We start from the raw sequence: 24,215 nt of genomic DNA on the forward strand, positions 1-24,215 counted from the left end.
TTCTAACTCTCTTTGTTAAATATTCTAGTTCATGAACACAAGATATTTTTTTTCACTTATCGTGTCTTCTTTAATTTTTCTTAGAAAAATGTGTTGTGGTTTTCCTTGGTTTAGTCTATTCCTGAGTAGTTTATTCTTTTTCATGCTCTTATAAATGGAATTACTAATTTCCTTTTTGTATCATTAATCATCAGTATATAGAAATGAACTGTTTTTTATCTTGATTTTTGTATACTACAACTTTGTGAACTCATGTATTCTAATCTTTAGGATTTTCTACAGATAAGATTCTGGTATCCATGAACAAAGAGCATTTTATTTCTTCCTTTCCAATTTGGATGCCTTTTACTTCTTTTTCGTGACTGCTCTGCAGAACATCCAGCATTATGTCAAACAGAAGCAGAAAATAACATCTTTGTCTTGGTCCTGATCTTACAGGGAAATTCTTTCGTCTTTCATCACTGAGTGTGATACTGACTACAGACATTTGATATGTGGCATCTATTATGGTGAAGTAACAAACATCATTTTGTTTTGTTTTAGGGGATACCAGTGATTGAACTCAGAGACATTCACCCACTCTGCCACATCCCCAGCCCTATTTTGCATTTTATTTAGAGACAGGGTCTCACTGAGATGTTTAGTGCCTTGCTTTTGCTAAGGCTGGCTTTGAACTTGCGATCCTCCTGCCTCAGCCTCCCAAGCCACTGGGATTAAAGGTGCATGCCACCACGCCCAGCAACAAACATCATTTTAATGGCTGCCTAATAGTTTGTTGTATAACTATGCCTCATCTTACTCAATTTTCTATTCCTATTATATTTAACTGCTTCTTATTTTTAAAAACTTTTATATTTTGATAAACACCTTTGTGCAAAAACTGTGATCAGAACATCTAAGTATAATAGTTGATGATTTTTTTCCTCAATAAATAATAAATATCACTGAGTGGCATCCATGTCAATCAGTTATTGAGTAAGAATCTTTAAAAAACAATGAAAAAGAGAATATGGCTCTACCCTGAATGAGTTTTTGCCTACTGGGGAGAATAGATGCAAAAATCATCCACATAATTTTTCCAAAATGTAAAAAGAGGCAAGATAAAGGTAAGCCCAAAATACATCTTAACAAAGATGAGGAAGAATTGTAGAAATCTCAAACAAGTAAATCTTGAAGATGAATTAAGAATAAACTAGGCTCTAGAGCAGTGTAGTCAAGTGGAAATATAATGCAAGTTACTATATGACATTTAAAATTACGTAGTAAAAATTTTTAAAAAGCAACAAGTTAAAAAAAATTAAAAAGAAAATAACAAGTTAATTTTAATAATATATATTTTCATTTAATCCAATATATTAGTATATTATAGTTATATGTATATAATTTATATTACATAATATAATTGGTATCTATAAGTATAATGAATACATTAGATTAAATATTTTTTAAAAATCTCCATTACCCTTCATTCTAAATCTTCAAAATCCAGTGTGCTTCACACTGATACCACAGGTTAATTCTGACTAGTCACTACTCAGGCGTCCAGTGACCATAGGTGACTCGTAGCTACCCTCACTTAGAGCAGCTGCAGAACCTGAAAACTAATCTCCAATGGCAAAAAGCAAATCAGTGGTTGTCTGGGCCCAAGGTCAGGAAAAGATGTACTGCAAAGGGGCATAAAGAAAAACCTGAGAGACAACAGAAATGTTCTATAAAAATTGTGGTGGTTTTTTTATGGGTAATCTCTGTAAATTTATTAAATTGTATACCTTAAATGGATGCAGATTACTTACATTACCTCAGGGATGATTTAAAAAAAAAAAAAAAAAAAAAAACACACAGTTAGTCCATAAAGAAGAAAAGCATCTAAATGGAGTTTCCTGGTTAGTACTGACTCTCACTGCTCTGTGAAAGAACTTGTTCACACAGCCCTGACAGCAGCAGCATTTCTTATTTCTTCGCTAACTTGGTAACTGGCAAGTGGTGTCTTCTTGTCTTAATGTACATTTATTCAATAACAGATAAGTTTTAATGTTTGTTGCACGTTCACATTTTCCGAAGTTGTGTCAGGTTTTGTGTTTTATCCTTACGATGTCTATAGTAAACAGAAAGAAGGAAAAGAAGGAAAGTGGGTTCCAGTTCCTTGGTTCACTTATTGCAGTCTGATGCTATGAAATCAGTGTCTCCCTGTTCCCATCACCACCTCCTTCAACATCCCAAGATCTCAGAAAATGTGGCCCATTTGATTGACAGGTCTTGGGCACTCCCCTGGGTGGGTTGCGCTGGTCATAAGATCCCTTCCTCCACATGGTTCTCATTTCAGTAAACTGAAACCTCAGCTCTCAATCAACGACCACCTTAATATTCTTGAGGAGAATATCCGGAGGCTGCTTCCCCTACCACCTCTAGAAAAGCTCAGAAACGAGGGCGAGACGGACAAGGACAAGGAGCACATCAACGTACGTGGCAGTGAGGACTGAGTAGCACGCACATCTCCCTTAGGACTTGGCTGTCTGCCCGAAGCCTGAGACTCACACGCTCACATTTGATTTCAGTTTCTCTACGAACGATCCATGGATGCTCTGGGGAAACTCCTGAAGTCCATGGTATGGGATAATGTGGATGCAGAAAACTGCCAAGAAATGTTCAATGTGAGTAGGACCACCACTCCCACTGATGCCCCTCCTCCCTGATCTGTCCCCCAGGGTGCCGCCAAGCTACCTCATCTTCACAGGAAAATGCTGCCTGACCCACCTTCCCCACGACGGAGGGTCAGCCTTCTTAAGAAATTTTTATGGGGATATGGGAGCCTGGTTATGGAAGAGGAAGAAGGACAGGGACAGCAAGGGAGAGGGAGAGGGAGAGAAGGAGGTCCGATGAATATGAAGAATACTAAGGAAAGGACATTTATTCTTTGACCAACAGCTTCTCCGAATGTGGCTTGTTTCACAGAAAGAGTGGGAAAGAGAAAGAGCCTTCCAGATCATGGCAAAAGTGCTGACAAATGATGTTGAGGCAAGTAATCCCCTAGAAACAAACAGATGTCATTGCTTGCCAATCGCAGGGATTTCTGAGGCCTCTTGAATCCAAAGCTCCTACCTGATGGTTTTGGAGTCCCAAAGTGGAAGGCTTTCCAGAGGACCACGGGGATGGCCTCCGGAGTCCAGAGAGAGGGAGACACCCTAGAGGTAGGCTGACCAGCTGTCTCCTCCTGGGCTTGCTCGGCTCCTCCTCTCCATGGGCCTCCTAGGAAAAGGTTTATGCTTCCATTTGATTCTAAAGATCTGCAGAGAGAAAATAAGGGACTTGGGATTCAATGTGGGAATGCCCAGGGTCATCACCAGCCTCCGCATCACACGGGGTGCTTCCTTTGTCCTGCAGGCACCAGAGAACTTCAGAATCGGTTCGCTTCTGGGGCTCCTGGCTCCTCACTCCTGTGACACCCTGCCCACCATCCGCCAGGCAGCCACGAGTTCCATGATTGGCCTGTTCTGTGCAAAAGGTGAGGGAAAGGCGGGAAACCTAGAGATGGGGAGATAATGATAACCTTTCATTCCCAGTTTTCCTCTTTGTGTACCTATGTCTCCCTCCTGCTGAGATTGAAACAAGTCATATTTTCCCTCACCGGGTCTGGTTTTTATTTGTTTGGATTTTTTTTGTTATGTGTTTTGCTTTGGGAGGGGTCGTTTGTTTGTTTTACTTCTTATTTTTTAAGATAACACTGGAGCATTACAAAGATCTAAAGTAGGCACAATGTTTTGGAAGTCTCCTATTTAAATTACTGAGCTGTTAGGCATATTAGCAATGCTTTCTCTAACATAATAGAGCCTTTGCACTATTATGATGGTGCTAAGTTACTTTCAGAATTCTCTGAGAATTCTTTGGAGGCTTGTGAGCTTACAGATCCACATTTCCTCTTGCTCTGCAACTATATGAGAGTAACTGTCAATATCAGAAAATACAAGGAATTGAAAAACTTCTGTCTCAGGCTGAAACCAATAATCAGGGTCCTCGATTGAAGGCTAAATCAGCAGGTGTTTCACCAGGGACAACTCTGCATGGTGTGTGTCCAGTTCATGTAGACCAGTTGTCCCTGGGAACACTTGGTCCAGGTTTAATGCCACCTCATTCCCATGTTCACTGGTTGTTTTTGGATTTAAAATAAATAGTATGTTTTTAAAAACTTACTGAGTGCTTTTCCATGTGTTAAGTACTGTTCTGATGCTGGTGACATGGAGATGTTACCATTCCAAGAGTCACCTAAGAAAAATGTATAGGGGTTGTTGGGGAAGGGGATTGCTCAGTGGCAGAGCACTTGCTTAGCATGAGCAAGGCCCTGAGTTCAATCTCCAGCACCACAAAAGAAACTGTGTTAAAGCCAAATGGTGGGATTTAGTTGGGGGTAGGTGAATAAGGTTGGCAGTCAGTTCAAAAGAAAAATAAAAAATCTATTTGTCAGAGTTGGAGTAGATCTGAAAATCCCTTAGGATATGGGGAGATAATTTGTTAGGGATGTATGATTTTGCCACACCAAAAAAAAATAAGAAAGTGCTAAGGCACCATTCCAGTAAGAGAAGAACTATGCCAGGAAAAGAACTCAAAGGAAGAAAGGAATTTTAAGTCTATTATTTTTCTACCTGTTCTTTAACATCCTGAAACACAAAACTCCAGTCCTCAAAGTGTTTGTTGCTAAGAATTCCATACTTATTAATTAACCTAACTCTTTTTTCCTTGGTTGACCAAATAAGCATGGCAGAGGGAGAGAAGGGACATGTGCTATTAAATACCTACCAAGTAACTATTGTGATGCTAAATTAAATACCTGTGAATACTCATAGATGGTACTCCATCAGTTCTAAGATAAGGGAAGTTTACCAGTCACTTGGACCACTGAAAGTGTAGCTGGACCTTGAGCTCAGGTGTGTCTGACTCTTAAGTCTACATGTGTTCTATTGGGCAAGGCTGCCCTCCACAGGGTGGTTCCAGTGTCAGTCTCCACAATTAATATGCATTCAAATACAACCAGAGAATCATTATTGTTTAGGTAGCCACTTGTAAATTAATATCAACAATCACTTAGGCAGTTACTGATGTAAATTTCTTATTATAATTGTTACCTTTTATTTTCCCCCAAGGTAGCTCACTGAAGAATGGAACACCAGAAAAAAATAGCAATATAGCAGAAGTGTTAGAGCCTAAACATTTGCTTCAGACAGAACAGGGTTCAAATTCTGACTCTGCAATTGTTACTCACTGTGTGACCTTGGGCAAATGACTTCAAATCTCTCCTCCCCAGTTTTCTTATCTGCAAAATAGGGACAAGAACAAAGGAGTCTACCTCAGATGATCTTTCTGAGTGATAAATCATTGCATGCAGAGTAAATAACATGGTGCTTACATGTAGAAACTACTCAGGATATGTTTGCCCTTAAGTTCACCATCTCATCAGACGACCTAATGTGTGTCTAAGGAATCCAGCAGTGAGTTAGTATCACATCACCAGCTCGTTCAACTTTTGTAAGGTCTTTGAACTCATGAATTTTCCCCTTTGTTCCCTTTAGGTATTCAAATGGAAGTGGAAAGACTGCAGGATTTGCAGCAAGGACTGGAATGTGAGGACCTGCAGGTCCAGATAAAGATTTCTGCTAAAATAGCTAAGGTAACAAATATGGGAGATTGGCCAAAGCATACAAAGATGATCCTGAGTTAATTTCCAAATGTGTAAGCAATGAACTGTACATCATGAAGGAAGCAGAAGTTTAGACTTTTGAGCTAAATGAAAGACCTGTTGTCCTGTCATTTATTGACTTTGGGTACATGTGCCTACTTAACAGCTGCTACTGGTTGTGGCACGGTGAGAAATTTCATAAACTAAGGAGACTTTCCCAGTGTGGGATACAGTGGTGGGGAGTGGAAGGAGCAAGGGCTTTGTTTAGGAGTCAGTTGAATGCACTCTATGCACTGCTTGATGTTAAAAGTTTACTTTTGCTGGGTGTAGTGGCACACGCCTATAATCCCAGTGGCTCAGGAGGCTAAGGGAGGAGGATCTCAAGTTCAAGGCCAGCATCAGCAACATAGCAAGCCCTTGAGCAACTCAGTGAGACCCTGGCTGTAAATAAAATATTTTTAAAAAGGGCTGGGGATGTGGCTCAGTGGTTAAGTGCCTCTGGGTTTGATCCCTGGTACCAAAAAAAAAGTGGGGTGGGGGGGTGTGGTGTGGTGGGGAGGGTGGGTTACTCTTCTTCAAACTAACAAACAAGTAAAAAGAAAGAAAGAAGATAGCTTACTTAACACAGTTATAGTGAGGATTTGCCAATCAATTCAGTCATTCATTCAATCATGCACTCATCCACCTACTATCTCCTAAGCACCTTGCATATGCCAGGCTGTATTCTAGGTTCTAAGGGTAGAAGACGACAAAATTCCTGCCTTCATCAAGACTGCATCCCAGTAAAGGGAGTCTGAAAAATAAATGTAATGTCAGGTCATGACAACTGAGAAAAATAAAGGCAAGTGAAGAAATAGGGAATACAGGAGAAGTGAACCTTTAGAGAAATCCATTCTGAAGGAAAGCACCACAGAGATGCCTAGGAAATAGCCCTTTGTGAAAGACACAGCTAGGGACACGGCAAGTACAAAGGCTCTGAGGTGGAGAAAGAAGTAAGCAGTGAATCTCAGAGTTAGCTAAGGGCTTGTTGAGGAAATTTCCGGGCCCTATTAAGGATATTGGTTTGTACCCCTGTTGAAATCAAAAGCCAATCGATGATTGTGAGCAGTACATACATTTGTGCCCCGTGTGGAATATGCAGGCTTCACAGATTTATATGTGCATCTCAGAAATTTTTTCCACAGATGACAATCAAGTATCCAATAAAATCAGTATCTTATATAAAATACTTAGAGAGGGAAGTGAAATAGCCCAAGGATAGGATGGATTTTCCTGATTTGCAATGGCCTCTATGGCCTAATAGTGATTCTAAGAAAAGATCATATTTTTATTTCCCAAAGGGTCACATTGGCTGCTTTGAGGGAACTAGAATCTAGTATCTGAAGAACTTCACTAAGAACAAAATGAGTGAAGTCCGTCTGGAGGAGACGACAAGGGTCCAGGTGTTTGATGAGGTAGCTTGAATCAAGGTGGCCGCAGAAGAGATAAAGAGAAACTGAAGAGAAGAGGGGAGAGAAGTTAGGAGGCTTCCTAGGGTAGAAGCAGTAGGGTAGTCCTTTGAGCTTGGAACCATGATCCCCCGGGAAATGGCTGTCATGAGCCAGTGTTCATGGGAAGGAGCTCATTTGGTCTCAGTGGACCATCACCAGACCACGCCATGCATGGGGGCTGTCCACTGTGGCTAGGTGTGCTCTCATGTCTGCACAGCATTACCACCTGGCTTGGTTAACAGCCCAGAAATGTTCCTGGAACTCATTGGCACTGCCAGCTTTTGTCTGCCTGCCCAATCTCTTTTCATCAACACAAGACACAAGTGTCACACTCATGTTCACATATTGCTATCAACCATTCCATGTAGTTCTTGTCCCTAGAGACCAAAATTACCAAGTTTTTATTTTCTTGAACTTTTATTGACTGTTCTTTTTTTTTCTTTTTTTTTTTATAGTTTGCAGTACTTTTTATTATTTTTTTATGTTTCATATAGTTTTCTATTTTTTATTGGTTGTTCAAAACATTACAAAGCTCTTGACATATCATATTTCATACGTTTGATTCAGGTAGGTTATGAACTCCCATTTTTACCCCGTATACAGATTGCAGAATCACATCGGTTACACATCCACGTTTTTACATAGTGCCATACTAGTGACTGTTGGATTCTGCTGCCTTTCCTATCCTCTACTTATCCCCCTCCCCTCCCCTCCCCTCTTCTCTCTCTACCCCATCTACTGTAATTCATTTCTCTCCCTTGTTTTTTTTCCCTTTCCTCTCACTTCCTCTTATATGTAATTTTGTATAACAATGAGGGTCTCCTTCCATTTCCATGCAATTTCCCTTCTCTCTCCCTTTCCCTCCCACCTCTCGTCCCTGTTTAATGTTAATCATTTTCTCATGCTCTTCCTCCCTGCTCTGTTCTTAGTTGCTCTCCTTATTGACTGTTCTTACTATTGAAGCATAGAAACCAAAAAAAAAAAAAAAACAAAAACAGGGTCCAAAATAATCCATATTCCATAAGGATACTTTCAGCTACCTGAGTACTCAGCGTTGTACTTACTCTGTGTAGGTAGGTTCTACCAAATTCTCAAGGCTTAGTTATTCTTGAACAGACTCAAGACATATTTACATGATACATGGAATGTATGTGAAAGTGCTTCACAATATAAAAATTGCTGAACAAACATGCATTATTTTTCCCTCATGCAGTATTGCTATCACTTTAGGTTTGGAGAGGAAATTGCCTTAGCAAGCTTGAAATCCAATAAATATGAAATGATAAAGAGGCAAGCCCAGAGAAAATTTGCTTAGAGATAAAAGGTCATGCCAATAACTTATTTGAGTATTTTCTCTAGTTTCAATGGCCTCAGTCATGTGCTGTTTGGAAATCCCAGTGGTTGCTAACATCCTTAAATAAATAACATGCTGTAAGTGCCCATACATAAAATGAGGTGTTTGGTGACATGAGTCTTTCTGGGTACATTCTCAGATTGCCTGCAAATTCATTCCAAGTGAAGAAATCCTGATGTTCTTGGAGGAGACCCTTGATGGTCTGGAAAGCCTGGATCCCTCGTGTACAAAGGCCTGCGGCATATGGATGATCACCACCCTCAGGGAGCACGGAGCCTCGCTGGAAGATCAGGTGAACTGACCACCGGCTGTACAACTGAGCAGAATTCTGCTACTCTTGAAATGCCAAACAGGCCACGTCTCCTCAGACTGTCCTGGGTGGGCAGCAGGCAAGATTATGTGCACAGCCTCAGAAGGCCTCAGCAAAAGCCAAGTTGTGTGTTAACAGGACTCCTGCTGAGTCCTGCCTCGGTTGCTTCTCTGGTCTTCGATCATAAAAACTTTCGAAACTGCCCCATTTTAACCAGAGGTTTTGCCTCTGAATCAGCGCCATTCAGATTGCGGAAAACGAGGTTGTTGGATCTGCTAGAATAACAGCAGTCAAGTAGATACCCTTGAACTTCTCATCCCACTGCTACTCCTCCCACTTTCCATTTGTACACCATGGGGTGCACTGTCTGGTAAGCAGGGCTGCCCATGGGTTAGAGAAAAGCCCTCAATCCTTCCTCCCAACTGAAGAGTTAAGAGAAGGAACAGAATTTAAATTCAAGAAGCTTGATTAAGAGCTACAAATAGAGATTCTTCTGTCCTCTCTCCTGAAGTCAGACACAGAATACAAATTACTCAAAGATTAACGTGTGAGAAAGAAACTTTTAACTAAATGAACACATCCCAAGGAAAAAGGGAGAAAGAAGTCCTTGCCCCCACCCCCGTATGCCAGAGTGAATGACTCTAGATTTTAAAATTTTTCGAAAGCATGGCTTTTGTGCATTAGAAATTACCCCTGTGCCAATTACTTTCCAATAAGTCACTTTTTAAAAAGTGTTTAGTTAGTACTTGGCACCGTGGCACACACTAGTAATCCCAGCAACTCAGGGGGCTGAGGCAGGAGAATTGCAGGTTTAAGGCCAGCCTCAGACACTCAGTGAGACCCTGTCTCAAAATAAAAAATAAAAAGGCCTGAGGATATGGATCAGTGGTTGAGAGCCCCTAGGTTCCATCCCCAGTATCAACTTCTCCAAACGCGGGGCTTTTCTACCATGCTAGTAGACAGGAGAGACTAGAAGTTGATAAATAGGAAATGTCTGTGTGTTTGTGCTTAGCTTAAGGAATTGTTCAAAGAATATTTAAAGGCTTCCAGCAGGGAATTAAATCCTCTTCAAGTATCACAACTTCAGTGATACTGAAGTGATAATTATATCTAAGGGATATTCATGATTAAGGAATAAGGAGAAAATGTGATGTTTAAAATAAATTTTTAATTTAAAATGTGTATACAAAATAAGAGAGAGAAATTTTTAAGAGAAGAAAAGTTATTTGACCTAGACACATGCCCTTGTCCATATCAAAAAATCCAAATGTATGATATCTTTCCCTATTGTCTTCAGATTAACATCAAAATTCAGTGAAGTGGCCGTCAGTGCCCTCTGAGATCTGTCTGGCTGTATCTCTTCTATCAAGGCATCTGCCCTTCATGCCCCACCATCCTCTCAGTTCTCTGAACTGCATCATTGTCTTTTTTCCAGAAATTCTTGTTGGCATTTTCTCATGTTCATGCTTTCCTGCTGTTTTTGTTATGGACTTTCTTTTTTAGAGCAGTTTTAGTTTCAGAAGAAAAACTGGGCAGAGGGTTGCCATAGTCCCCCCTTTTTCCAAGCATGCTCAGTCTCCCCCACTATCAGCAGCCACCTCCAGAGTAGTACATTTGTTGTCCTCCCTGAACCTACATTGGCTCATCAATATCACTCAAAGCCCATAGAGTTTGTGACTCTAAGGTTTAAGGAACTGCATTCTACGTTGTGCCCATCCCAGGGATTTTGACACGTGTATAATGACATGTACCTACCATGATAATATCCACAGAATAATTTTCCTGCCCTTAAAATCCTCTGTGCTTTGTCCGTCTTCATGTTTTCTTATTTTACATCCCTGTTTTTTTCTGACAGGATGCCCTCCCTCACCATCTCCACCTTGCCCTTTGAAATTACTACAGTTCCTTTAAGACGCAGACCAAAGTCTCCTCCAGCATGACTCAGTTGCTTCTCGATTTCCTTATCATTTCTATGCACCGTTTGTATACCAGCTGCCTTGTGTCACCTGGAGCACATTCCTTTGGGGAGCCCACTGATAGCCTTTATTAGATCACTGGCTCATTTTGCAGGAGGCTGCATCTTTTTCATCTTTGGTATATCACCCACAGTGCCCAGCACAGTACCTGGCATATTACTCTCTTTCACTGACTGCTGCCTAAATTGAACTGAGAATAAACACCCAATTCACCAGTAATGTTCTTGAGTGAGAAATAAGCCATGCATTCTTGTTTTAAACATTATTTATAATTCATCAACCACCCAACCACAATGTGCTGAGGTACCTTCCCTGGGCCATTGAATGTAGAGTGAAAAAAAAAGTGACATAATGTTTTATTTGGTTTCCTTTTAGCTTCTGGAGATCCTGGGCATAATTTACCACCACATGCCAATCCTCAGACAAAAGGAGGAAAGTTTTCAGTTTATACTAGAAGCCATCTCCCAGATAGCCAGCTTTCACATGGACGCCGTGGTTGTCAACCTTTTACAGAAGCCTCTGCCCTTCGACAGGTAGATTCTCATTTTGAACTGGTACTTCCTCCCAGGAAAAGCTACCCTGCAGGGCCTTGGGGAAGGATTTACTGTTTGAGAGAAAGATAGCAAAGATTCAAAACAAAGGTTGGACAATTTAAAAATTGGTATTTGAATCACAAGTAATGTTTTTTTCAAGTGTTTTTTTATTGAATGGTACTGAGATTTAAAATGCACACACACACACACACACACACACACTGTAACTCATGAAAATCAAATGGGGGGGGGCGGAAGGCGGGGAAAGAGGAATGAGTGCTGAGGGGTGACATTGGCCAAATTATATTGTTATCATGTGTGCATGTATGGATATGTAATAATAAATCCCATCATTATGTACAACTATAATGCACCAATAAAAATGTGGAAAGAATTATAATTTTAAAATATATATGCACCATAGAAATAAGTGATATTAAAAGGTGAATATTCTCTCCTTTCTTGTTGCCTAGGATGCACCTATGTGAGAGGTTACCATCTTAATGGACATTAACAATCCTTGGTAATCCAAGGCCAGAATAATAGATTGTTAAATAAAATATCTTTAGTATCCCTTGACATGCAGCTTCTTAATCTGTCCTTGAAATTGTAATTAAGAATAATGTGGTTGCAGAGAGTCAGATGGAAAAGCTCACAAGGAGTTGCATCTTATCTTTCAACCTCCAACCTTCACACCCTAGGGACACAAAGACATTGTGGAAGGCCTTAGCTGAAAACCCAGCTTCCACTGGCAAAGTCATTCGAGTCTTAATAGAGAAACTGGAGATGGGATTAGAAGATGACGTCGCTGGGAAAGAAGTGATCTCTGTGAGTCCAACATTGCATCAACTGCCTGGGACCGTTCCCTACTCCATGATCTGTTCCCACCAGGAACTTGGTTCTGTGGCTTTAGTCGCACTTCTCATGTGCTAACTTTAACTCTACCCTAGTTCGTATTAGACAAATACGGCAGTCATTTTGTCTGTGGCTGATCATTTGGGGAAGCACAGTTCTCACCTGCCCCAGAGCAAATCTATGCATCTATATTTCCAAATTAGTCCTCAAGAAAACCAAAGCACCTTTTGGTTTTTGAAAAAACTCCAATGATGATAGACATGATGTTCTCAAGGCAGTCCCAAGAGAGAAACATTTAGAGATAAATAAGCCCCCCTTTCCTCTGTTTTGTCCTGAGCGTTGTCAACTTGGAAAACAGTCATTGGGGGAGAAAACAAACTTGAAGGTCAGCCCCCAGAGAAAAGATGGTCTTGCAGAAGAGAATGCCATCTGACTGACCTGCTTTGTCCCCTCAGGTGGCCTGTGCTATATATGAAGTGATCTCAGTGGGAACCCCCGTCACCGGCTTGTACCCAGAGCTGTTCACTCTCCTCCTGAAACTGGTCAGCTGCACGCTCGGCCAGAAGATGCCCACTTCTTTCATGAGCCACAGGAGGCGCGTGATGCAGCCTGGGGAACGGCAGCAGATGCCAGACCCCTGCAGGTAAATGGCCTGGCAGGGAGAATGTTTCAGGGCTGTCTTCCACGGGCAGAGTCCTCAAGAGGGGCTGCGAAAGCCAGGCTCTGCACCTGTCGGCAGGGCATCCAATACTTTTAAGAAATGAGGTCCTACTGTCCTGAGGCTATGATGGCAGGCCCTGCAGTTCCTTTTCCCTGACCCAGTACCCACTGTGGCTGCCCACAACGGGCACATGGGGAATAATGGCTATGCCTTCTTTCCTAAAGGGCCCACTCTGCCCGTTTGGTTTCCTTTATCAAGATCTTTCCAGGAAAGCTGGAATTCTGTGATATTAAGACCAGTAGGGAAAGAAGGAAAACACAAATAAATGCCGTATTTCATCAAATCTAGACTTCAGCAATTGAAAAAAACAGCATTATTTTGTGTACCATTGAGAAAGGAGAAAAAGATGTCAACTAAGCCATAAGTCAATGCTTTCTTACATACATTTTTTTCTTCTTATATACACTTATTTTCCTCCAAATTTATTGTGTTTTTCTATAATGAGATTTAAAAAAAAAAAAGTCTTCATTTCCCTTTTCCCAAGTGTTGTGATTCAAAAAGACAGGTCTTAACTGTACACTAATCTTCATCTCTTCAATGTCATGTATGCTGACTTAGTTTCATATGTAAATATTTATATTAGTTTAGCTTTCCTCAGGGATTTATACATTGATATGTACACAGATAGACACAAGCTTTCTTTGTCCTCATCTTACCACTTGACAATACAACTTTAAATGTGTCACATATAAATGCTTCCTTGGTCAAGGTCATTTGCAAGGGCAAGTCGGTTTCTGAAGAAATCTTGTTTGGTGGATAAAGGATCCCCCTAAGGGATTCTTATTATTAGTTTTTCCTTATATTCTGATCCACTGGACTTCTTTTTAAAGAGCTTGCAGAAGGAGGTACAAAATCCCCCTTTCTGGTCTTTTGATCTCTGAAAGATGTTTGTTCACGTTCTCTTTCTTCCTTTGGACAGAATCGGATGGCGTCTTCTAAATGCATCTCTTCCAGATAGGTCTGTTTTCTGCTTTGGGGGATTTCTGTTGGGGGAAGGTCTGGGGAGCACCACAGGGGACCGTGGTGCCAACAGCCCGGCCATGCAGCTGCCACTTATATTTTTAAATTTTTGTTTTACACTTATCAAAAGAGCTCTTCCAATGGAAGTTCAGTAGATTAGACAAAGGGGAACAAAGAAAGGCAGAGGGGACATGAATAGGAAAGAGAGTGGAATGAATCTTAACTTTCCGATGTACCTATATAAATAGACCACAGTGAATCTCCACGTTATGTACAACCACAAGACTGGGATCCTAACTAGAATAAGATGTGCTCCGTGTTTGTATAAATATGTCAAAAGATACTCTACTGTCATGTATAACTAAAAAGAAAAAAAAATGCAAACAAACAGAAAAACCCAAAAACCAAAAACAATTGTTTGGTAAATCAACTTTTATCTAAATGATAATTTGACCACTTGTGTCACATATATCATGAATATCAAAATAAAATTCATAAACTAAAAAATGAGTTCATCAAGGATTACTAGGCATGAGATTTTCAACCTATATAACATCACTGTTTCCTTTACCTTTTGCATAAGTTTTCATTCCAATGTCAAATCATAGTGCAACTTTTGTAAAGGTGTTTTAAAAGGCATGTAGACTCCATACATGCAGTTACAATAACACATGCAACTTGACTAAAATGAAAACAATATGAAGAGCTACACCTGAATCCAACCACATACATGTGAATGCACAAACCATAGTTACCACGTCACAACCACTGTCTAGCCAACAGTAACTGTGTACCATACCATCCATCCTGTGCAAGATGCATCCTGATCTCACAGAGGCTACTTTAGAATCAGTGAAATAGGGTATTTTTCACCTTCCATTCTCAGGATTTTTTGTTTTCATTTTTTCTTGTAGAAGGTTGACAAGATTTGGTGGCAATATTTACTAGCCCATATCATCTGGACGTCTCCTTTGATCCCAAGAAGAAAGTATGAGAGCAGAGCTGCCTGTTTTTCTCTTGCACAACATCCATAAATCCAGGGTTGTCCGAGCCTTCTGTGGAGCGGGAAGAGTGGCTTTGGGATTTCGCAATTTCCTGTTTGGGCCTGACTTACTTTTGTGATGCCTACTGTCTCCTTTAGGCTCTCAACCACAACTCTGAAATGTTTACAAGCACAAGCCATGAAAGAAGGCCTTGCAAAAGAATCGGACGAGGGGGACAATTTGTGGACCCTCCTTTGCAGTCTTGATAGCCATCACATAGGCGTATGTGCACTGGCCAGGTAATGTACATTGTCTAGAACCAGATGCAAAAGAGAAAACCAAAAGAAAAGAATAGAGGTGCAATACAGGCAACTTCACTGAGAACAACTGGCTCACATAGGATGTATGATCAAAGAAGAACACAGGGAAGAAAGAGCAAGAGATGGTAGGATCAGCCCCAAACTCCCCACTCCCTGAAAGAAAAGGGAAGAAGATTCAAGTGAACAGCTTCAGACAAATGACATTTAAACTGGATAGTTGAATGGGCTATTTTAAAATTTAAGGCTTGGTGATCTTTCATCAAGTATTCTTTTTTAGATAATTTGCCTGAGGAACAAGTAGGCTAAGATTTCCTCCGTTGCTTAGAGAAAAATAAAAAAGATTCTTCTAAAATTTGCATTTTCCAGGAGCATGCTGGTGTGGCAGCGTGGAGTCATCCTGGACATCATGGAGCAACTCTTCCCATCCCTCACCTCTTCCTCAGAGAACTACCGGATAACCGGCACAGCTTTCTTCTCTGAGGCAAGAGAGAGCACCCATCAAAGCATGCTCAGTGGTCTCTTGGGGTACTTCTTTCAGGGTCTAGTGCTCAGTAAGAGCTGAAACCATAGAATGGGGACCTTCAAGGGGAACTTCGGTAGCAGAGGAAACAGCTCCTGCCAGAGATACCGAAGCAGGGAGCAAAAGAGGAAGAACGCTCCCTCAAACACACCCTGCCCTCTGTCTGCAGAAATAAACCTTCCAGGGCAAAGAAGGGAGGGAACTAAACCTGGGAGGGAGAAAACAAAAAGGAACCGACAATCACAACATTACTGACTCTTCCAACTCTGGCAGGAAGACCGTTCCCAACACTCCAAAGAAAAAACATCATCAGTAATCCCTGTTTTTCCCTGCCCTGGTTCCCCACTGAGACTGGGAAAATCCTCTTATTCAGGTATCCTGGTTCTCATGACCACATAACCTTGGCCTGTGGGGTGTCATACCTGGAGCTTATCCTCTACAAAACCGGCTAGCTCACCCAAAAGCTTTCTTCTCTAGGACACAGCAGTGAGGCCCTTTCTTTGTAGTTAGGATGCGTCTGGCACCCTCTTGGAAGGGAGGTCAGACCCTCACTAAAGGGGAGGAGTGTGTTGATTTCAGCTCATGAAAGAGCCAAGCCTTTGGAAGCTGGGGAATCTTCGAGACGTGCTGATCCTGATGGATCAGAGTGCCTGGGATTCCAATGCCACGCTGAGGCAAATGGCCATCCGAGGGCTGGGTAACACCGCATGCGGGGCTCCTTATAAGGTAAGAGGTGTTCACGGGGGAAATACATCACTTAAGTATTGTTTTTAAATAATTATTTACTAACCCACACCTGGTAGTTGCTTAGAAATTAATCAAAAATCCCAATATATTACTGAAGTGTAGTGGCTCTTGGGTCCAAGTACGTGTGACCCTAACAGAATTTCAGTCTCCTTGCCTGGAAACTCCTACAGTCTTCCAGATACACATAGAGGAGTTTTTGAGGTTAAGAGACTTTATTTCAAAACAGGTGAAGAAGCATAAGCAGATAATGTTAGAATCTATCATCAGAGGCCTGTATCACCTGGCTCGCACTGAAGTCGTCTGCGAAAGCTTGAAGGCTCTCAAAAAGGTCCTGGAGCTACTTACAGACAGAGACGTGAGCTTCTATTTCAAGGAAATAGTGCTGCAAACGAGAACCTTCTTTGAAGATGTAAGTGAGCTTGCTCAGGAATCTTCCTTCCCCAGGAGTGAGTAAGCAGGAAAAGCACTCACATACTGCTTGTAGAAGACGGCAGTGTTCTACCAATATTCCTTGGTCAGCCCAGAGGTCACCCGCCAACAATTCTCATATAGGACGATGACTTGCTTAGTCTCTGTCCACCTGAGGGTGCTCCCTGGCCTGGGAATCATGACTGATGTAAGCAGGGTGAGCTAGAATTGTTGGGGAAAGAAAGCCCTGGAGAGGACCCTCAAGTAACGGGAAACAGCAAACTAGATTCCCAGCTTCTTTAAAAGGAAGGATCAGCTGGAGCCCCACTTGCTCCTGTAATTTATGCACTCACTAAGACTCCCTTTCTTTGATCCTTCCTTCCCTATTCCATCCCCACTCCCCAGGCTTGCTTCCAGTCCTCACCTCCCAAAGAAATTACTTGAGCCTAAATGCTCACTTCAAGGTTGGCTTTGTGGGGAACCCCCGTGCAAAACTAGGCCTTGAATAAAGATGATGTTGCTCTGACACTGTCTTTTCCACCTCCAAAATGCAAAGTCTCATTTTATTCAGGAGTCAGTGAGCTACAGCCCACAGACCAAACCCAGGCCACAGCCTGCTTTTGTCAATGAAGTTTTACGGGAACACAGCCACACTGATTCCATGTTGTCTGTGGCTGCCTTCACCCTCCACCAGCAGAGTTGATTAGCTGTTATTACAAAGAGCACATGGCCCACAAATGATAACTCGTTGGGCCCTTTGAGAGAAAGTTTGCCAACTCCCAATGTAGTTCACAGCCTTAACTTCCAAAAGGATGAACCAGCAATCCCACACAGGGAAGGTCCATTTTTTACACCTTCCAGAAAACTACAGTTTATTATTTATTTTTGGTTTATTCACACCATCAACGGAAAAATCATACATCTTCATAACAAATTAGATCAATTATTTTGTGATCTATACCTGCTTCACCTTGCTCTGTTGTCTGACGGCAAGCTGCTGGTTGCCTCCTGCAGTGCATTTTCATTAACATTAAGACTTTATTAAATTACTTATTTACCTTCCAGTCTCCAGTTTGAAAAGTCTTCGTTTCCTTCATTATTTATCATAAACCTAATTTTTCTGCTCATTAAATATTTTATAAGCCTATGTCTGAGTCAGATCTCCAAATGAGGCCTGAGAAGTATTGAATACCATTTGAAGAAAAATTACCTCTCAAGTCCAACCTTTTCCTATTTATTTGCTTCAATTTTTAAAAATCTTTCTCTTTCTTCCTCTCTGGCGATTTATTAACCATGCATCTGTAGATTCTAATCTTCCATATATGCCCACAGTCAATCATTCTCAAGTTTTTGTTTTTTTTTATTTTTGCAATTTCCCCGATTTATATGCTAGTCTAAACCTAATCTTCGAAAGGAGCTTTCTGTTTTGTTGTTGTTGTTGTTGTTCCCAGCCAGTTTCTATAATTTACCAATTTCACGTTCAATTGTCAAATTGTCCTCAAAAGTGCTTACTGGGCTCCCATGCAGTTTAGTGTCTTCTCTAAAAATAGCTATCATTCTTTTTTTCATTCCACAAATTACTGAATGCAACCTTTAACAAAGGACTGAAGTTACCCCTGGGGGGCCCACATGCTGGGTTTCCTGGGGTTGCTGTTGAACTAATAATACTTTTCTTGAATCTGGGCCTACAGTAAATCCCAAGTCTACCTAACATCTTGTGGTCCCTATAAAGTTTCTCAGTGCTACTGCAGGAGAAAAAAAAAAAATCTAAATTTTAGCTGATTGTTAGATTGGATCTTTCTCATTCCTAATAGCCATCAATACCATCACATTTGCATACAAGTAAAGTTTGACAAAACTTAGGTCTTAGTTATGACATACAATTTATTCTCCAGTAGTGTTCTTTCAGTATATTTAGAGCTGTACTTTTCTACAGATTAAGCCTACAACTCTGTAATCCCTCAGTGCGGTCTCTCTTTCTAAGTATATAAATACTTCCTGGTAATTCTCAAAACATGACGATGCTTCAGTGCAATGGTAGAACCAAACTCGTGGCTGCCTCCCCATGCTCTGGTCCCTTCCTGCTATCATTTCCCACATGTCATCCTGAGTCATCACTTTACTCTGTGTGAATCCATTTTTTTTTTTAAACAGAAAAGCAAACAAGTTGAATTTGACAGATAGTTCCTACTATCTCTCCTGACACCCTAAAATGTTTTTGCCAATGCTTTCTTCTGCTTTCTCATCATCCTATCTTTATTGATGTTACAAAATTCCAAAGTTGGTTTTGGGGGTTTTGTTTGGGGGTGTTTTTTTTTCCCTTTTTTTAAATAAATGCCTCTTTACCTTTTGGTACTTTGTTTTGATTTTCTCCATTTTTCTACAAAGAGATGTTTTAAAAATACACTTTGGCCTTATTCCTAATATATTTTAAAATGTTTCCATTTTCATGTCCATTGCACAAGTGTGCTTGTTTAGTTATTCTGATCTTTCCCTAATGAGTCATTTTTATTTTTCTGGATGATCTACATCATCTTCCTTTTCATGTTTATTGTTTAGATATTACTTAGATAAATAGTTTTATGCTACTCAGGCCTACTTTTCCCTTTTATCCCTCTGTGTTCTTGAGTATTTTAAAGGAGGTTTCTAGGCCTGGGGGCAGGGTGGGGAATTGTCCAGAAAACTCATCTCACTTTATTTTCTTTCATTGCTGGAACATATGAAATAATAGGAGGCTGCCCTGCTCCATAATCTTACCCTTTGTCTTTTTTGAAATCATTTCCTACCCTCCTGGACAACAAAGCAGTCAAGGTTCGTAACATCACAAACTCAAAGAGTAGGTCCAGGCACTTGTTTGTTTAACTGAGACCCAAGGCCCAAATTACTGAGTATTTGGCACCTTGAAGGGGAGTTCTGGACCTGGGAAAATTTAGATTCGAGTTCCCATGTCCCTAGGATAATGTTATGTACTTGAGCTAACTGATGTAAACTGCATAAGCAGGAATCCTCTCGGACCTCTGCAGACAGCGCTCCTGTTGAATCGTTCCTGTTGTCACACTTTCTCCCACCACCTACTCAAAGACAAAAATCGAGTCTCTAGTTCCATAGCATCACCTAAACTCCGGGCCCTTGGTTTTTTAAACTCTTGCATTACAAGGAGAGAAAGAGGAGAATACACAGGGGTGGTGGCAATAGTGTGCCCAGTGCCTAAGTTCCAGCCTTCCTTTGCTGAAGTGGAACAGGTCGGGGAGGTTACCAAAGAGGTCCAGGAGGGACTGGCCTGTGAGAAGGTAACATTTGTTACCACAGGAGCAAGACGACGTGAGACTGACTGCCGTCTTGTTATTTGAGGATCTGGCATCCCTAACAGGAAGAAGGTGGAAGATTTTTTTTGCTGAAGAAATAAAAAAGAGCATGATTTCATTCCTTCTCCACCTCTGGGACCCCAATCCCAAGATTGGAGCTGTAAGTGTCCCTCCACAGACATCCAGACCCCCTCCTCTCCCCAGGGCTGAGAAGCACCAGGAGGAAGCCTGGTCTCGCAGGACTAGAAGCCATATCTGAAGTCACCCTACCCCCACAAAGGTGAACCTGAAAACTGCTTCTCCAATTCTGGGTACATTCTTACCACATGTTCCCAAGTTTCCTCCTCCGTCCTTGAAACTGGGAAAATACCAGGGAGACTGTACACCCTCCAAACCACACTGACTTAACACTGTTCCTTTCCAAACACCAGTCAGCACTTCTTCCCTGTAAGAAGAGGGCTCTGGCCTTACGGACTGTGACACAGAACACTGTTTTCCAGGCTTGCCGTGATGTCTTGGTCATCTGCATCCCCTTCCTGGGCCTTCAGGAGCTCTATGGGGTATTAGACCATCTCCTTGATCAGGATCTACTAAGGGCCAGGGATTTCTATAGACAATTCTGTGTGAAACTGGTGAGTGTACAGTAAATGCTTCCTTGAAAATGGCAGAACAAGAGTCTAGACAAGTCCCAGAGCGGGGAACCTAAAACAACAGCAAGGAATCTCTGGCCAGCGCCACCACTGTTCTGAAAGGATCCCAGTGTTTCTTGATATCCCCCCAACATTCCCCCCAGCTCAAGTCCTGAGTAGGATCTGTTCTAGGTTCACGAGACTCACATCCGTTGATTAGTTCCTTCATCCCCAGTGCCTTTGGATAAAATTGAGATCAAAGTACCCACAAGACAATCTTCAATCCATTAACAAATCAATGACTAGCTGTGGCATGTCCACTGGCCTTTAGGGTTCCCTTCTGAGGGCCTGCAAGATGCAGGATGTAATAAATTGTCCTTTTCCAGTTGCTCTTTTTGTAATACACATCTCCTCTAGGCAAAGAAAAACCAAGAAATTCTGTGGATCCTTCACACACACTCATTCACCTTCTTCAACAGCAACTGGGAGATGATCAGAAGTGCAGCCCTCAAGCTCACAGGTGAGCTCACATCCACGTTGCCCTCTCAGATGTGTCTATTCTCCCTATCAAGTTTTCTCTTGGACTAAGTATTAAGCTACCCCAGCATAAACACTGTTATTACTGGTATGACAATTTTTAGCAAGGCTGAGAATAAAGTCATTTTATGTCTTGCAACAACTTCCTTCAAAGGAATTTGCTTTCTCTTGCGAATAAAAACCTATCACCTCTTCTGGTTTGCCAATCCTGAGCTCTCCTCCCATCAGACTCTTCTCCCTCCTGAGCCCTCCATGTTCCTTTCATTCTAAGCATTGCTCTTGCTTTTCCCAAGTCTTTGTTCCAAGCCTGCCACCTCTGCCTAAATACTTTCTTTCACTTCATTCCTTAACATGAACCATACTCCAGATTCTAAACGCAATTCAAACTGAGAGGTTGGGCAGAAAGCATGAAATAAGAGGAAAACATGCTGACATTGATAATGGGAACCAGTACGCATCTGTGAGTCACCTCTTGGTCAACTCTATAGAGAGGGAAATAATTGAATCCTGGAAGATCTTTCTATTATAAAAATTCCCAAGTTTTATCTTGAAGCCTGTTCTGACTAACCAGCCTACAGGGGACAGGCCCACTGGCTTAGCCACCTTATACCTTACAAGTTCTTGAATACAGGAACCATATCTTAAACAAGTTTGAAACCCGTTACCTGCCCCCACTCCCCACCCAGGCGCAATACTTTCCCAATACTCTCTGGATGAGTGACCACTTCCAGACATAGTTCTCAAAACTCAATAGAGATTCCACTCACATCATCCTAAGGGACTCACAGAAAGTTATTTAATTTGCTCATTCATTAACTAGACCATTTACCTTCTGGCCAGGTGTGGAGTCTGACATGATTTACTATTCCCTTTTGATGAAACCAGTAACTCTTTCTCCTGTTGACTTTAGATGCCATTGTTCTCAACTTGACCAACCAATATGTGGCGTTATTAGAGAGAGAACAATTGATCACACGTGAGTACCATTCTAGTTTCCACTTAGCATTTTGTTTACATTCTGAGGGAAAGAGAAATTTTTATTTCTCCGAGTTCCATGTAAACTTAGAAAAAGAAAATTTTAGTGCCCAATCATTGTCTCTGAGGTTCTCTAAACACTGGAATTTCCATGGTGCATAAAATAATCTCCAGCTCCACTCCTTTGCAGACAACATTCCCAGCAGACTGTGACAGCTGGAGGTTGTGTCTACCCCTACCCATCAAAAGGTCAGGGTTGTTGGTTTGTGTGCTTGGCCTTGAACCCAGGGCCTTGCTCATGCTAAGCATACGTCTACCACCGAACTACACCCTCTCCCCTATTTCAATGTTAAAATAGTTCCTCAACTTGTAGCTCCAAATTCTGCCTTTTAGAGTAAAACATGAGTGTGAGAAACAGTTGCTCACGGGCCTGACCCTTGGGTAACCTTCCAGTGCTGTGTAAAGTGGACCTTGCTTTGACTTGCTTTTCCTGCTGGGCTCTGACTGAATCCCCTTAATTAAGTTTGCTCTTCTTTCCATTTCAGGTCTCCAAGAACTTCGGCAAGACCACTGTATCAGTGTCCAGAGAGCAGCTGAAGCTGCTTTGCAGACCCTCCTGAGAAGGTGTAAAGAGACAAGCATCCCTTTGTAAACCATCCAGAAATAAACTGCTAGGCTTTTTCTAAAACTGATTCCTGTCTTGATTCCATGACTTCAAAAACTTGGAGCATCTTGAGGGAAGACATGGTACCTGAGAAGGGAATCTTGAAATGGTGATGTATTCCACACTCTCCAGAATCTCCCTGCTGGCTTTCACTAGTAAAAGTGAGTCCCATAAGATCTCTTCAGGGATAAACTGCGATTTGACTGTTGACAGCCATATGACTTTTCACAGGTCAGCTCTCTCTATCTCGGGAAGTTTAAACACCAGCAGACATCAAAAAGTGACAGAACTTGACAGAATCACACTATCAGTAAAAAGAGGGCTACTCTTATTTTTCCACACACAAACCTTTCCCTTCATATCTTTGTCAGCTTTGATTTACTACCCACACTCTTCTCTTTCTAAAATACACTCTTATGATGAGCTTTAACCTGTCTATTGTCTCCCAGGTTGTAATTTATGCATCAAGACTATGCCAAATACTTTTCTTCAAAAGACCTTTCTGACATTCTATTAAATCTCATGGTTTCCTTTCCATTTTTAACCTAGAGCTCAATAATCTCTTTCTCTCTCTCTCTCTTCTCTCTCTCTCTCTCTCTCTCTCTCTCTCTCTCTCTCTCTGTGTGTGTGTGTGTGTGTGTGTGTGTATGTGTGTGTATACGCACATATTGCACATACATATGTGTGTGTGTCAATATTCTTCATAGTATCTGCATTTTAATCCTTTATCCTTTTCCATAATACTAAGTGAAAGTATACACATATGAAATTAGGTACATAAAAGAAGTTTCTAATACAGAACCCTATATTCATTTAACACCACCATAATAATCATTTATTAACAACATTATTAATATATTCCTATATAACATCCTTGCAAATTCTTCTTACTTATATTCTAGTCTCTTCATCCCCTAAACTATTTGGCAAAACATCTTTTGATCCTATAAAACCCCAAGATCAAAGGAATCTTTGGGGTTAAAGTATTGAACTAAGGGTCCCTTTATTCTTTCATTTAGCAAACATATATTGGGTCACTGGGTTTGTAGCTCAGTGGTAGAGCATTCACCTCTCATGTGTGAGGCAAAGGATTTGATTCTCAGCACCATATATAAATTAATTAATTAAATAAAAGTCCATAGACAACTAAAAAAATATTTATTGGGTATATAAAATTTTATAAGGCATTGTTATAGCCACTGGGACCATAAAAGTGAAGAAAAAATTGAAAAACTATACCCTCATGAAGATTATAGTCTA

General features: G+C 41.1%; 1 protein-coding gene across 1 annotated transcript in view; it reads left to right on the forward strand.

Annotated features, from left to right (window-relative positions):
* Positions 1-22,943, forward strand: part of Mroh2b (maestro heat like repeat family member 2B) — a 98,146-nt gene extending 75,203 nt beyond the window's left edge. The window contains exons 25-42 of the mRNA XM_026410232.2: positions 2,324-2,459; positions 2,556-2,651; positions 2,926-3,015; positions 3,382-3,502; positions 5,562-5,659; positions 8,652-8,804; positions 11,174-11,331; positions 12,033-12,159; positions 12,642-12,829; positions 15,009-15,149; positions 15,537-15,651; positions 16,270-16,416; positions 16,664-16,846; positions 20,155-20,310; positions 20,651-20,782; positions 21,197-21,299; positions 22,227-22,292; positions 22,837-22,943. Coding sequence (XP_026266017.2) covers positions 2,324-2,459; positions 2,556-2,651; positions 2,926-3,015; positions 3,382-3,502; positions 5,562-5,659; positions 8,652-8,804; positions 11,174-11,331; positions 12,033-12,159; positions 12,642-12,829; positions 15,009-15,149; positions 15,537-15,651; positions 16,270-16,416; positions 16,664-16,846; positions 20,155-20,310; positions 20,651-20,782; positions 21,197-21,299; positions 22,227-22,292; positions 22,837-22,943 — 2,317 coding nt within the window. The remainder of the gene's footprint in view (positions 1-2,323; positions 2,460-2,555; positions 2,652-2,925; positions 3,016-3,381; positions 3,503-5,561; positions 5,660-8,651; positions 8,805-11,173; positions 11,332-12,032; positions 12,160-12,641; positions 12,830-15,008; positions 15,150-15,536; positions 15,652-16,269; positions 16,417-16,663; positions 16,847-20,154; positions 20,311-20,650; positions 20,783-21,196; positions 21,300-22,226; positions 22,293-22,836) is intronic.
* Positions 22,944-24,215: the final 1,272 nt, after the last annotated feature.

This window comes from Urocitellus parryii, chromosome 1 (genome assembly GCF_045843805.1).
Source record: "Urocitellus parryii isolate mUroPar1 chromosome 1, mUroPar1.hap1, whole genome shotgun sequence".
Classification (NCBI taxonomy): Eukaryota; Metazoa; Chordata; class Mammalia; order Rodentia; family Sciuridae; genus Urocitellus; species Urocitellus parryii.